Consider the following 16,454-nt stretch of genomic DNA (forward strand, 5'->3'; position numbering starts at 1 on the left):
ACCATTATATGCTAGCTTTTATTCTCTCCACCACTTCTAACCACATAGTCATTTTGGATTAATTGAGACCCAAAATTCTTGCTGTAGATATTTCTTGATAAATCACATCGAGATATGTAAGAGTCCAGACCTTCCGGCACATTTTTTCCGGTTGAAACCATTGTGATGCTATCAGCTTTTTAGCCACTGTGATACCGGATAAAACCAATCTCTTTAGCTGTGGAGGTACTGCATGTTCAAAGACATCATTCAGCAGTAATACAGAGGGGTGTACAGGTATATCCAGATCCAAGAGATTTGATAATTGCTGGGTAACACTCTTTAAGTTCCCTAAAGTCATCACTGGGCCCGGCAGAAATGGCACTGGTGTCAACATTACTCTACTATTTCAGAGGTGTGTAGGTCACATGAATATGCTCATATGTTAAAATGGGGGACCCTGATGTAAACAAGACGAAAGTCTTTCTCTGGTCTGCATCCCCTTAACAATTGTGTGTATTGAGCTGTAGGCCTACTGTATTGTACCCATTCTGCAATCTGGTAATGCAATTTTCAATCAATCAATCAATCAAACCATAAATTCACAGACCTGAGGTGACCTCTGGAGAGCCAGATTTCATGTACCAAAAAAAGCAACAACAACAACGATGACGACGACGACAATTATCTCTATATTTGAGAATGTTGTCTTTTGTCTATCTATGCCTATGGTCTGTTTTTCATTTTATATTTAGGCTATATGTTTTCTTATTTCTTATCTTGTTTTTAGGACGGTCATCTTTATAGACACTTGTAGTTTTGTATGCATATTGTACTTGCAGTTGTCAATAAAGGGACCTTAAAAAAAAGATAGTGCTACCGAAGGGCTCACTCGTTACAGTAATCATGCGAATCCCATCTAGAACATTTCAGACGCTTCGCGAGTTTTCTTAACCTCCGTCAAGCCATTCCGTCAAGGTTAGGTGACCGTTTTTAACTTCCGGTTTACGTATTTGCCTTCAAAATAAAAGCGCAGAAACGCCCAGAACATTATTATTTTTTACTCCGAATTGATTGATTGATTGATTGATTGATTGAAAACTTTATTAACAGATTGCAGAAAGGGTACAATACAGTACAGCTCAATACACACAATTGTTAAGGGGATGCAGACCAGAGAAAGACTTTCGTCTTGTTTACATCAGGGTCCCCCATTTTCAATTCATCAGGACATATGACATACATGACATACAGATAGACAGTTACTGCTACATCTATACATTTATGACATACCAGATTTGCAAATACAGTACTGTTTGTGATACAAAAAGAGTCAAGAAAAGGGAGTATATACATTTGACGTAGAAACTGTACATTGGAGGAGGTTGGGTGGGGTTGTGTGGGGGGGGTTGGGTACATTGGGATATTGACGTTTGTCTTGTTTACATCAGGGTCCCCCATTTTCAATTCATATCGACATTTGTGACATACACAACATACATGACATTTATGGCATAGGGACATACAGGTATTTAGTACTGATACATTTGTGACATAAACGGTATTCAAACCGTATCATAACATGACATACATGACTAGAGGTAGACAGTACTGTTGCAGATTCTAGACATGTATGACATACCAGATCTACAAATATTGGAGGGGGTTGGGTTTGGACATTTACAGGGGCCAGTTTTGAATTGCAGTCTCCCGTAGGTGCTCTTTGAGAGTGGTTTTGAAGGTGGGTAGTGATTCACATTCCTTTACAGCTGTGGGTAGGGTGTTCCACATTGATGTGGCATAATTGCGGAACGTGTTTATGTAACAGAGGCAACTCGCCCCTGCCACGAATTCGACCATGCCTTGAGTGGGAGTCGAACCCCAGGCGTCCGCACTGCGGGCGACATAACAAACCGCTGCGCCAAGAAAGGAATTCCCTTCTAAGCGCTCAGTTTTGGATGCCTCTGGGGAGTGAGTTTTACACCCGTTACACTCACCCCCCCTAAACTCACACCACCCAAGGCATCCGGGTCACGGCACCAGTGTAACAGAGGCAACTCGCCCCTGCCACGAATTCGACCATGCCTTGAGTGGGAGTCGAACCCCAGGCGTCCGCACTGCGGGCGACATAACAAACCGCTGCGCCAAGAAAGGAATTCCCTTCTAAGCGCTCAGTTTTGGATGCCTCTGGGGAGTGAGTTTTACACCCGTTACATTTAGTCCCTTGTTTGAGCCGAATCTGGGTTTAACATGATTTGTGGAGCTCCCTCTGGTGTTGTGGTCGTGGTATTCACTGACCTTTGGGAAGTATTTTGACATGTACATGGGTACCTTAGTGGTGTAGTGTATCTTGTAGACCAGGCCCATTGCAAGTTGCTGTACTCTGTCGTCTGCTATGCAATGATACTTAATTGACTTTTCTTAAATAATCCAAAAACGCTTCTTAATGTAGAAATATTCGAATGCTATAGAAAATACACTATATTTTGTATGTTCATTTAATCTTTGTCTAGTTGATAAATAGTGTATCTATAGTGTAGATACTGGACTGTATAGGACTGTGAAGCTATGTATTCCCCCCCCTGTACCCCCCCCCCCCCCCCCCCATGCGAATTTCGGGATCATCCCTATGTTCCCCGGGTCCTATGTTCCCCGGGTTCTATGTTCCCCGCTTTGATTGATTAATAGATTGAAAATTTTATAAATTTTTATTATTTTATTAATTATTAATGTCCGCCTTGCTTCGAACGGTTAAGCTTAGGCCTTCTTTCGAACTGGTTAAGGTTAGAGTTTGGAATCAGGGCTGGTGGTCTAAAATTTTCAATCAATCAATCAATCAATCAAAGCGGGGAACATAGAACCCGGGGAACATAGGACCCGGGGAACATAGACATGTTCCCCGAATTTCCACAAGGGGATCAATAAAGGATCATCTTATGTGGTCCCCCCATCATATGTATATATTTTCTGTTAGGATCTCTGGGTAACAGTACTGTATATTTGCATATCGTATGTCACAAATGTAACAGTACTATATACCTGTGTATGTCATGTATGTCCCTATGGCATAAATGTCATGATGTCATGTATGTTGTGTATGTCATAAATGTCACTATGAATTGAAAATGGGGGACCCTGATGTAAACAAGACAAACGTCTTTCTCTGGTCTGCATCCCCTTAACAATTGTGTGTATTGAGCCGTACTGTATTGTACCCATTCTGCAATCTGTTAAATAACGTTTTCATTCACATTCATCCATTAATTAATTCATTAATTCATCATCATTTATCTTAAATGTAAAAAAAAAAAAAAAACGAACAGACCGGAAGTTCATGCGCTTTGCTGTCGGCTTGACAGCAGTTGTCTTCTAGCCCTCTGACTGGCAGCATCTCTTTCTGTCACACAAGCAGTTGCTGCCTGTAATCGAGTCGGCCCAGCAGCCCACATAGCAAATGTTCCTGCCTAGTAGCCTATTTTAGTGCTAGCTAGCAGCCGAGTTGTTGGTTTGTCCCAGTGGTCACTGAAAGCAGGCGTTACTGAGCGGAACACATAGATGACAAACATGTCTTGCTAACGATTGGATTAGCTAGCTAACGGTCAGTTAGCCAAACAACACCAGACCTCGTGTCTCTGTCTCAATATTTAGATATTTAGCTTCAGCCACCTGGCTCAATAGCTAACCAGCTCCTGGTATAACCAGTGCTTTTGCAACAGGTAAGTTAAGCGTGGAAAACGTGTTTCGGTATAACGTTATGTCTACTTGAATCTTGTCATGAATTCTGACAGCTGTCTCTGTGCCAACTGCCAAGTTAGCAAACGTTCACTTGTTTTGCATGACGCTGTGGTGCGTTAACGGTTACAGTTTTTACGTCAAATGTATACTATCTTTTTTAGACTCTCTTTATATCACAAACAGTTGCAAATCTGGTATGTCATAAATGTATAGATGTATCAGTACTGTCTATCTGTATGTCACATATGTTCTGATGAATTGAAAATGGGGGACCCTGATGTAAACAAGACGAAAGTCTTTCTCTGGTCTGCATCCCCTTAACAATAATGTGTATTGAGCTGTTTATTGTACCCATTCTGCAATCTGTAACGTTTTCAATCAATCAATCAATCAATCAGCCATGTATGTCTTGACATGATTGAACGTCAACGTTGTTGTTTCTACTGGCTGGTAAAACACACACACTTGGCTTCTTATCAGAATAACTTGCCACAGAAAGCAACGAGACTTCTACACCCCAAGCAACAATAATGCTAACGTTAACATGTACGTTATTTGATGGCTATTCCCGTGTTAACGTTAACTACTTGCTAAGTCTGTTTACAATTCCTCTGTCTGTCATCATACCACATGACTGTCTGTGGCTGTTGGCCTTGGGTAAAGCTATCGAATACAATTGTCTGGATTCCACAAAGACAAAAATCATGACACACACTCACTCGTTCTATTGTCGTTTTGTGTAACGTTAATGGTAGCTAGCGTAGTAACTTTCGCCGAAGAGTCTAGCTGTAATACTGTAGTCTGTTGCACCATGACTGAGCATCATGCTGTGAGCTTTGAGTGACCCACTATGATGACTATTCTGGGCTCAAACCAGCTGTGTTTTTCTCACGCACAGACCCTGTCGGCGTGGATAACTAAGGGGCTGCAGCTGCAATGCTGTGTTGGGGCAATGCTTCCTTTGGACAACTAGGCTTGGGTGGGATCGATGAGGAGATAGTGGTTGAGCCACGGAAATGTGAATACTTTCACGGGAAGCAGGTGTGCGACGTGGGGTGTGGCCGAAGGCACACCACCTTTCTGCTGGAGGATGGAACCGTCTACACCTGCGGTTGCAATGACCTGGGGCAACTGGGGCATGAGAAGTCTAGAAAGAAACCAGGTTTGTGGGGGGGACATGATAACGATAGACTCTTGGCGGTTATTGTCAAAAACATGAATTTTTTATAACATTTTGTCCTTTTGTTGCCTTTATTAGAGCAGGTCGTGGCTCTGGATGCACAGATCATAGTAGCAGTGTCATGCGGAGAATCCCACACACTTGCGCTGAATGACAAGGGACAGGTGTTCTCGTGGGGCCTGGGCTCTGATGGGCAGCTGGGCCTTAATAACTTTGAAGAATGTATTCGTGTGCCTAGGTAAATAAACAAAGAAACAGATTCACACGATACTGCCGCTTGTTCGTTTGTCATCCCTCTCTTAATAGAATAGAAAAGAAGGCTTTATTTTCATTCTACATAATACAATTAAATTAGGAGTGATACTCCTGATCACTGCAGTTAAAAACTGCAAACAAAATAGACAGGACAACTACAATACATATTGATCCCTTCATGCTATGCATATCATTCACTCTTATTACTACACATATCATTCACTCTTATTACTACACACATCATTCACTCCATACTACACACATCATTCACTCCATACTACACATATCATTCACTCCATACTACACATCATTATACTACACATATCATTCACTCCATACTACACATATCATTCACTTCATTACTACACATATCATTCACTCCATGCTACACATATCATTCACTCCATACTACACATATCATTCACTTCATTACTACACATATCATTATACTACACATATCATTCACTCCATACTACACATATCATTATACTACACATATCATTCACTCCATACTACACATATCATTATACTACACATATCATTCACTCCATACTACACATATCATTATACTACACATCATTATACTACACATATCATTCACTCCATACTACACATATCATTATACTACACACATCATTCACTCCATACTACACATATCATTATACTACACACATCATTCACTCCATACTACACATATCATTCACTCCATACTACACATATCATTATACTACACACATCATTCACTCCATACTACACATATCATTCACTCCATACTACACATATCATTCACTCTATACTACACATATCATTCACTCCATACTACACATATCATTAACTCCATACTACACATATCATTCACTCCATACTACACATATCATTCACTTCATTACTACACATATCATTCACTCCATACTACACATATCATTCACTCCATACTACACATCATTCACTCCATACTACACTTATCATTCACTCCATACTACACATCATTCACTCCATACTACACATCATTCACTCCATACTACACATCATTCACTCCATACTACACATCATTCACTCCATACTACACATCATTCACTCCATACTACACATCATTCACTCCATACTACATATCATTCACTCCATACTACACATCATTCACTCCATACTACACATATTCACTCCATGCTCCACACATCATTCACTCCATACTACATATCATTCACTCCATACTACACACATCATTCACTCTATACTATACACATCATTCACTCCATACTACACATATCATTCACTCCATACTACACATATCATTCACTCCATACTACACATATCATTCACTCCATACTACATATCATTCACTCCATACTACACACATCATTCACTCTATACTATACACATCATTCACTCCATACTACACATATCATTCACTCCATACTACACATATCATTCACTCCATACTACACATATCATTCACTACATACTACACACATCATTCACTCCATACTACACATATCATTCACTCTATACTATACATATCATTCACTCCATACTACACATATCATTCACTACATACTACACACATCATTCACTCCATACTACACATCATTCACTCCATACTACACATATCATTCACTCCATACTACACATATCATTCACTCCATACTACACATCATTCACTCCATACTACACATATCATTCACTCCATACTACACATCATTCACTCCATACTACACACATCATTCACTCCATACTACACATATCATTCACTCTATACTATACATATCATTCACTCCATACTACACATATCATTATACTACACATATCATTCACGCCATACTACACATATCATTATACTACACATATCATACACTCCATACTACACATATCATTCACTCCATGCTACACACATCATTCACTCCATACTACACATATCATTCACTCCATGCTACACACATCATTCACTCCATACTACACATATCATTATACTACACATATCATTCACTTCATTACTACACACATCATTCACTCCATACTACACATATCATTCACTCCATACTACACACATCATTCACTCCATACTACACATATCATTCACTCCATACTACACATATCATTCACTTCATTACTACACACATCATTCACTCCATACTACACATATCATTCACTCCATACTACACACATCATTCACTCCATACTACACATATCATTATACTACACATATCATTCACTTCATTACTACACACATCATTCACTCCATACTACACATATCATTCACTCCATACTACACACATCATTCACTCCATACTACACATATCATTCACTCCATACTACACATATCATTCACTCCATGCTCCACACATCATTCACTCCATACTACACATCATTCACTCCATACTACACATATCATTCACTCCATACTACACATCATTCACTCCATACTACACATCATTCACTCCATACTACACACATCATTCACTCCATACTACATATCATTCACTCCATACTACACATATCATTATACTACACACATCATTCACTCCATACTACACATATCATTATACTACACACATCATTCACTACATACTACACATATCATTCACTCCATACTACACATATCATTATACTACACATATCATTCACTCCATACTACACATATCATTATACTACACATATCATTCACTACATACTACACATATCATTCACTCCATACTACACATCATTCACTCCATACTACATATCATTCACTCCATGCTACACACATCATTCACTCCATACTACACATATCATTCACTCCATACTACATATCATTCACTCCATGCTACACACATCATTCACTCCATACTACACATATCATTCACTCCATACTACACATATCATTCACTCCATACTACACATATCATTCACTCCATACTACACATATTCACTCCATACTACATATCATTCACTCCATGCTACACACATCATTCACTCCATGCTACACACATCATTCACTCCATACTACACATATCATTCACTCCATACTACATATCATTCACTCCATGCTACACATATCATTCACTCCATACTACACATATCATTCACTCCATACTACACATCATTCACTCCATACTACATATCATTCACTCCATACTACACATATCATTCACTCCATACTACATATCATTCACTCCATACTACACACATCATTCACTCCATACTACACATATCATTATACTACACATATCATTCACTTCATTACTACACATATCATTCACTCCATACTACACATATCATTCACTCCATACTACACATATCATTCACTCCATCCATACTACATATATCATTCACTCCATACTACACATATCATTATACTACACATATCATTCACGCCATACTACACATATCATTATACTACACATATCATTCACTCCATTACTACACATATCATTCACTCCATACTACACATATCATTCACTCCATACTACACATATCATTCACTCCATACTACACATATCATTCACTCCATACTACACATATCATTCACTCCATACTACACATATCATTCACTCCATACTACACATATCATTCACTCCATACTACACATATCATTCACTCCATACTACACATATCATTCACTCCATACTACACATATCATTCACTCCATACTACACATATCATTCACTTCATTACTACACATATCATTCACTCCATTACTACACACATCACACACTGTACCCATTCGTTCCTCACAATACACATGTCATTGCTAAAAGTAATTCAAAGTGCAGGTCAGTATAGAAAAGTATATGCATATGGGTAGTGATTACTGTTTGCTGATGCTTAGAGTTCTTATGGTCCAAGGTAATGCTAAACTACACGTTGGTTACATAGCGCATACTGTTTGCAGCACAATATGCGTATCTGCACCATCTGTTGTAGGGCTGGGCAATTAATGGAAAAAAAATCACGATCTCTATTCATAGACCTATGCAATCTCATTTCTAAATTATGACTATTTCTTTTATTGAAAAGAATATATATATATATTTTTTTTTTACTTAATATATATATATTTTTTTACTTTTTTAAATGATGACGATTCTGACTTAAGTTTTTGTATGTTACAAGAGACTTTTAAGTTTAAGTCAAGCACTTTGATATGTGTTATGTCGTCTGTTTAAGAGAGTGCAATAAATGATTTTATTGAAAAAATAAGAATCGTGTGAGAATCGTGATCTCAATTCTTAGAGAGAAAAATCGTGACACATTTTAGCAAGAATCGCCCAGCCCTAATCTGTTACCCAGGAACGATTTGACCTTGATCTCATGTCTTGTATTCATCTTCAGCACGAGAGTGGTATCACTAAGATCATGTTTTTCATTTATCAGAAACATCAAGAGTCTCTCGGATGTACACATTGCTCAGGTAGCCTGTGGATATCGACACTCCCATGCTCTTTCAAGAGGTAAGAACAGAAACCTCCACAGCCCAGTTCAGAATTTCTCAAACTCGGGGCAGCAAGAATGTAATATGAATAGCACCGGTTAGTTTACTTCTTGTTGAGGCAGAGATGTTTGACAGTGGAACGCAAGTGGAACTTTGTCAAACTTGTGTGTCGAGGGAGGCGACTAGTACTGGTCATTGGAATGTCACTGAGAGCTCCTTGAAGGTGACGATACCATCACTCGCTGACCACTGGAACAACAAGACAACTGTTTGCTGATCCCTGAAATTGAAATCTTTGAGAATGACTGGCCTAGCCTGCATAGTGCATATTCCTTCAGCTTAGTATGTTTGTTGTTATTATATTGTTATTGTCATTAATATTATTATTGTTGTTATTTATAGTATTTGTATTGTTATGCCATTCAACTGAATGTGTTCTTCTTTGTCTAGGTGGTCAGGTCTTTTCCTGGGGTCAAAACAGATACGGACAGCTGGGGCTCGGGATGGATGGACCAGGTGTTTCCACCCCCCAAGTCATCCAGTCTCTGCAGGGCATTCCTTTTGCCCAGATAACAGCAGGGGGCGCTCACAGCTTTGCCCTCACACACTCAGGGGCGGTGTTTGGCTGGGGGCGCAACAAGTTTGGACAACTGGGCCTCAACGACAACAACGGTGAGCCTGTCGAATGCCTTCTATGCCTGTGAGAACCAAAGAGCTGGCTTGAGAATGAACGGACACATTAAAGACTACAACTGATTTTAAAAAGATCTCTTTCAGATCGACATTTCCCAAGTCTGCTGAAGTCCCTGAGGTCACAGAGGGTCATTCACATCTGCTGTGGGGAGGACCACACGGCAGCACTGACCAAGTTAAGCTATACACTCGCTGAATTTATTCCTTAGCAGACCCAGATTAGATGACATGACAGTTGTGATTGAAGGATCAAGAAAAGAGGGCAGGTTTGAGATAGGTAAATTATGGTTGTTAGATTGGGGATTGCTCTCGTTCCCAGTCAGCACTTGTCGTAGTTCAAAATTGTCTGGTATTCGGACACCATATATCAGGGGTGGCCATCCAGTCCGAGATTAAGAGCCACAAAAATTACTGTGGTACCACAAAGAGCCACACCATATACCAGCGTTTCTCAACCTTTTTTTTCAGTCACGGCACCCTTCATGTGTTTATAGGTCTCACCCTCTGGCCTCTGAAGTTGCTAATGTCTTTTTTATTTGGGCCTCACAGGGTTAAAAGTACCCTGTGAGACCCACGGTTGCAAAATTACAAAATCACGTTTAGCCATTTTTTTGCCAAAAAAAATCTGTAAATGTTTATTTAAAATTCTTTAAGCACATGTATCGTCAATTGGTCCTGTTGTTCAGCCTCACAATGCTATTTGATAGTAAATGTCCCACCCTCTGAAGTTGCTAATGTCTTTTTAATTTGGGCCTCACAGGTAACCTCTTATGCCCGAAATATACAGTAAAAGTGTATATTTTCAGCATTACGTTTGTTTACCAATGATTTTAACTGTTATTAGTGAAATAAGATTATAGAAATCTCAGGGCATTGAGTCGGAAACCGGCGCATATTGACAGGAGGAAGTGGAGCAGCCAAAAGTGAGTGTAGTCTTTTGAAGGAAGAGACTCTGGGCTTTCGAATTTCAAAAAACAACCCTACCCAGCTTACGCCAGCCCCTGTCAATCATCTGACTTCTGGATAAACTTTTTTATTTCTCTTATTTTTTGGGATTATCTCCCACAAACCTGAACGTTATTGCCATAAAACAGAATGCAGTTAGTTTCTCTACCTTTCTGTGAACGTCTAGCAAAAAACGGTGTTGCAATATGATTAAAAATGGTGGAGAAATTTACATTATAAAAAAGATGGCCGAATTCAGTACTGTATCTACAAAACCTTCTGTTTAATCATCTTCCCTTTATTCATTTGCTTAGATTGTTCAGGTCTGGTAAATTTTAGCATGGTGGTGTTCACAGTCAAAGATAAAAAATATAATTGATATTCTCCTTTGGTTCATTACAATTTACTCAAGCCTAGTAACAGACACACTATTTCTGACACTGGGAATACATTCCCTGAGATCCATAGATGTCCCTAGATTCAGATACCAAGAACATGTAAATAGCCATTTAAAAAGATATATGTAAATGTTTATTCTACGTCCTTATGGAATGAGTGACATACAAAACAAATATAAAAAAATAAAATTATAATTTATTTTATTTTATGGATGGAAGAGCCACATGGCCACCCCTGCCATATATGATCATTTATGGACATTTGTACTGCTGTATTCATTTGTTTTTTGGATGAACAGCAATGTCAAATTAATTTACCTGCCCATTACAACTCGACTACTGTTTATGGAACTTTAATGTAATGTAGGGAAAACATTGCCCTGGTTTGCATCTGGGTTCAGTTACAGTGTTGCGGAGTAGTTGGGTGGTAGCGTAAATAAATTCAAATCATAGTACTTTTTCTATTGTAGTTAGCTACGTTTGATCATAGATTAAGTTGGCTAGTGATTTACACACCATGTATTTATAAAATGTTACATGATCCTGAATCCAGATCTCTTCACATGTTCAGGCATGCCCAAATGATGACTGGCCTGGGCCCGGGCCAATAAATCAAACAGACCTACTACGCTTTACCACGTGTCAATTCAGCCGTTGCTCCATGTAGCCTACCGTTACCTGTATGATATTCCAGTCTCGGATTTGATCATTTTCTGTAATGTAATTTTGATAATTTAACTACTTTTACAAATGGTTTGACAAACGTTAATTTTGGAGGCATTTAGATGTACTTCTTTCATTATGATAGCAGTTTGGCCAACTACAGCGTTGGAGAAGTTTAATTTCCCCCAACACTCAAGATTGGAGACAGTGTTTCTGTTAGGTGGGTAGGGGGCCAGGAAAAGGGATAAGTATAGAAAAGTCACAGAAAACTTGTATGCCCTTTTGGCCGGGGGACTGCCTCCTGCTAACCGTTAGATGCTTGGTTTATTGTGTTGGATACCCAGGTTCAAATCCAACCTCCTACACTACCATGTGCACACTGCCCTGCAGAAGCTAACCAAAGTAACCACGCAAACAGTCAAACTGAGAAAAATGGCGTTAAAGTTCTTTGACTATCCAGTGATTTTGTAGTTACTGTAATTATTTATACCCCTTTTCTCTAAAACTGAGCAAGATTGAACTCTAAAGTTCTCTCAAACTCATTGAAGATAAAACAGATATTGAGAAGTTAAATTCACTTATAACTACAACTTTTAAAATAATTGTAGTTACTGCGGTTAGCGTCTGCAGGGCAGTGCAGCCTGTGTGATCGTACTCCACCTGGTACAGAGCGAGACTAGATGACCTTCATTGCTCTCCTTGCTTGTGAGAAATGTATAATAACTGGTGTTGTTGTTGGATGTATAGGAAGGAGGCGTGTTTACATTTGGAGCAGGAGGGTACGGTCAACTTGGACATAATTCTACGAATCACGAGATCAACCCCAGGAAAGTGTTTGAGCTGATGGGAAACGTCGTCACGCAGATCGTGTGCGGAAGGTAAAACTCCACGTATGTGTTGTTACGGAGTACACGGTTTCCTAGCTTTGCTCTTGGTGTCTCAAAGGCTCATTTACACTTTTATCAGGGTATCGGCAGGGTTTAAAAAGTCTTAAGAAGTATTAGATTCCTAATTCTCAATTTAAAAGGCCTTAACTCATTCAGCGCTGGGGATTTTCCTCATCCTGTTCTAGCTAGGTCAAGCTTTAAAGATAGGGGTGCGTCACCTTGTTTGTAGAGCTATATCTATATTCTATATTATAGCTATGGGGACAATACTATGGTCATTTGACAGTCGGTATCTTCCCTCGAACATGCAAAAAAGAATAAATATTTTCATGTATACGTTCGCGCGTTATCCTGTGGTGAATATAAGTATAGTTTCGGAGTGATCCGGGCTAATTCCTGGAAAGCCGAGTTATAGGGCGCTACGTGAATTCTACTAAAAGCATAGGCGTTTCATCCCTGGACACGCTACTATTTCCAAATCAAATGTATATAATAGGTATTATGTTTCATCATGAATGCATGAAAGGGGGGGTCGGTAGTTTCTGATGCTTTAATTGCCAGTAACGGCAATCGGCAAGTAACACTACACACGCTAATCAGCTGGATCAATATGAAAACATTGCAGGATCAAGCTGGAATTGACGTTGGATAGTCCTTACCTTTGATCGGGGCTATTCCAAAAAGAATATTCCAATTGTTTGATCGCCATCTGGTCCATCTGATGTCCATCTGGTCCACGACATAATCCGGCACAACACATGCATCGAGTGTCCCGGACACTTTTCAATGTGATCGAGTGAACCTCTAGGCTTCCCTGTACTAACATTCTCCGCCCGGTGGGATTTAAATGTAACACACGGTCTGGAACAGGGTTTACTGCACTCTCGATACTGCCACCTAGCCGGATCTGGCCGGTATTGCACCCTCAGGGTCCCAGTATGCCTCGGCAACATACAGGTCCGTGACATTGAATAGAATATTAAAATCGATATACCGTAATTCCTCTAATAGTAACCGGTATTCAATTAAAAACCGGGTCTCTATTAATGACCGGGTGCGCTGTTGAGCTAAGCAATTATAAGCCGGCCTCCTAATACAAGCCGGGTATATTTTGTTATTGTTGTTATATGCTGGCCTGGCTGTGCAGTAAATACCATAATGGTATGGTGTTAATGTTTACCAAGAGAGTAAGCCTACCTCAGAATTGTATAAAACGAAGTTATTATTATTATTATACCAGTATTGTGATTGCACTATTTTACTTTATTTAACTTTTTTTGACCACCTGTAATTGCACTGTTTACTACCGTATTTCATACAGTACTTGGTTTCAATAAATGAACCCAGTACATTTTACTGGGTTCAAACTGACACAAAATGTTGATTTATTCATTATGATCGGTTTGAAAATTAGAAATATAGGCCTCTCTCTTATACATGCCTCCTCCTAATACAAGCCTGGTATCCGCTACAGTTGAAACAAATACAAGCCGGGGTTACTATTAGAGGAATTACGGTATACGTGGTTGGCGTTCAACGGTTGTCGAGCAAACACATATATAAACGCTCTTGGCGCAGATTGAGTTAAAGGGTATTAAAAAGTCTTACATTTAATTTGCATGGGTATTCAATTTTTTGGGGGGCAGCCAGCTGTCGAGAGATTAAATAATATTAAATATGACATTTTTTGTATTGAAGTCTTTTTGCGGGGCTACCGGGAGCTTGGTGACTCTGGCAAGAGCTTGTTATATTTTAACCTGTTGAAACCTGCAGATACCCTGTATCTGAATTGGTTTGATTCTGTTGATCTCCAGACCTGGTATTCCAGAATATACTGTTGAGACTTGTGGTAGTGTTGTGCCTGTGGGTTTATCTCAATGAAAAATCTGTGATGGGAGGTGTCCACTTGATAACCCCAGTGACATACCCACGCTGAGCTCTACCCTTTTACATCTAAACTAGGTTCATATCGTGTGTATTATAAATGTCTTGGGGTTGGAAGTTTTGTTAGTCTGCTCATACCCGAGTATGTATGTGGGCCACCCTAAGAGTTTAATATGCAGGGAGGTCCCTGTAATGTTTCTGGTGAATTGAGAGAGGATTACTTACGTAATTATTTAAGACTGGTGTTACTAATTATTATTATATTATGAGTAACATTTTAGTAAAATGTCCCTAATTTATGTAGGTTTTCTTGAGCTGGATGAATATGTGCTTCAGGAAGGGAACCTCTTTTGTAGCGGATTTTATTTGGGAGAGAAGGCAGAATACTTTAAGACCAAGCTGTAACCTGTATTTATGTAATCCGTATTTACTTAGATAATAAACTATAGGTCTGTACCAAATAGTTCGAAGCTTCATTCATAACGTTGACATTCAAATTCTAAATCAACATTCGAAATATATATATATATATTTCTTTTTCTTTTATGGGTCTCTTCTCTTTAAACCAATGTGGTTTTTCGTCACAGTTGCAGATAAAGATTAGGCTACACTAATATTATAGTATTATAGTATATGACTCGTCATAAACATTCTATCCACATCCGCTTGGCACTCGGCGCTCCGTCAAGTCGTCACCATCACTTTCGTATACCGTGCCCTTATTGGATTATTTATGTTGACGAAACTGACAAAGTTATATTCATTAAAGAAAGTTGATTTAATAAAAAAAGAAGACTCATTTAATCAGATTAATCACTTTATTCAAATTGAGGATTTAGTTGAGGATTATTATATATATATCTTTCTTGATTCCGTCATAAAATATGACGACAGACATTCGAAGCTTCATTCGAAAACTTCAATAGAAGCTTTGAATGTAAAAAATGACATTCGGTACAGCCCTATAAATGTAATGTTTAATGTACTAATGGAACACTGCAACAGTATTTTTGGTGTCTTATAAACCCATGAGGGTTGGGCACTTTGTGTGCATGACATGGAAAATTAAATAATCAATCAATCAAACAATCATTGGACTACCCATACTAAATGCAGAATCATGCTATCTTGTAAAGCATAAATAAGATAAGATATTCCTTTATTGATCCCCTTGGGGAAATTTGGGCATCATAGCAGCATGGGGGGAGGTATGGGCAGGGTAATAGTAGAAAGACATAAATGCAGGCAATAAAATTTGATCTGAATATAAAGATGAGAAAAATTAACAGTGTAAACATTATTATTAACTCTGAATATAAAAATAAACAATAACAATGAACAGTGTAAACAATGGTGCAGATGAGGGTCTGTATGCCATCGGTTATATTATACCCATATAAATGCCTTCAAAATTATCTCAATTTGCC

At 38.8% G+C, this 16,454-nt stretch overlaps 1 protein-coding gene across 1 annotated transcript in view; it reads left to right on the plus strand.

Moving 5' to 3' along the window:
* The first annotated feature begins 3,400 nt into the window (after positions 1-3,400).
* herc4 (HECT and RLD domain containing E3 ubiquitin protein ligase 4) overlaps positions 3,401-16,454 on the plus strand; it is a 115,955-nt gene continuing 102,901 nt past the window's right edge. The window contains exons 1-7 of the mRNA XM_084322198.1: positions 3,401-3,695; positions 4,613-4,876; positions 4,973-5,132; positions 9,500-9,576; positions 10,008-10,229; positions 10,335-10,426; positions 13,004-13,134. Of these exons, the coding sequence (XP_084178324.1) occupies positions 4,651-4,876; positions 4,973-5,132; positions 9,500-9,576; positions 10,008-10,229; positions 10,335-10,426; positions 13,004-13,134 (908 nt within the window). The 5' untranslated portion in view covers positions 3,401-3,695; positions 4,613-4,650. The remainder of the gene's footprint in view (positions 3,696-4,612; positions 4,877-4,972; positions 5,133-9,499; positions 9,577-10,007; positions 10,230-10,334; positions 10,427-13,003; positions 13,135-16,454) is intronic.

Source organism: Notolepis coatsorum (genome assembly GCF_963971535.1).
Source record: "Notolepis coatsorum genome assembly, chromosome: 9".
In the NCBI taxonomy this organism is placed as follows: Eukaryota; Metazoa; Chordata; class Actinopteri; order Aulopiformes; family Paralepididae; genus Notolepis; species Notolepis coatsorum.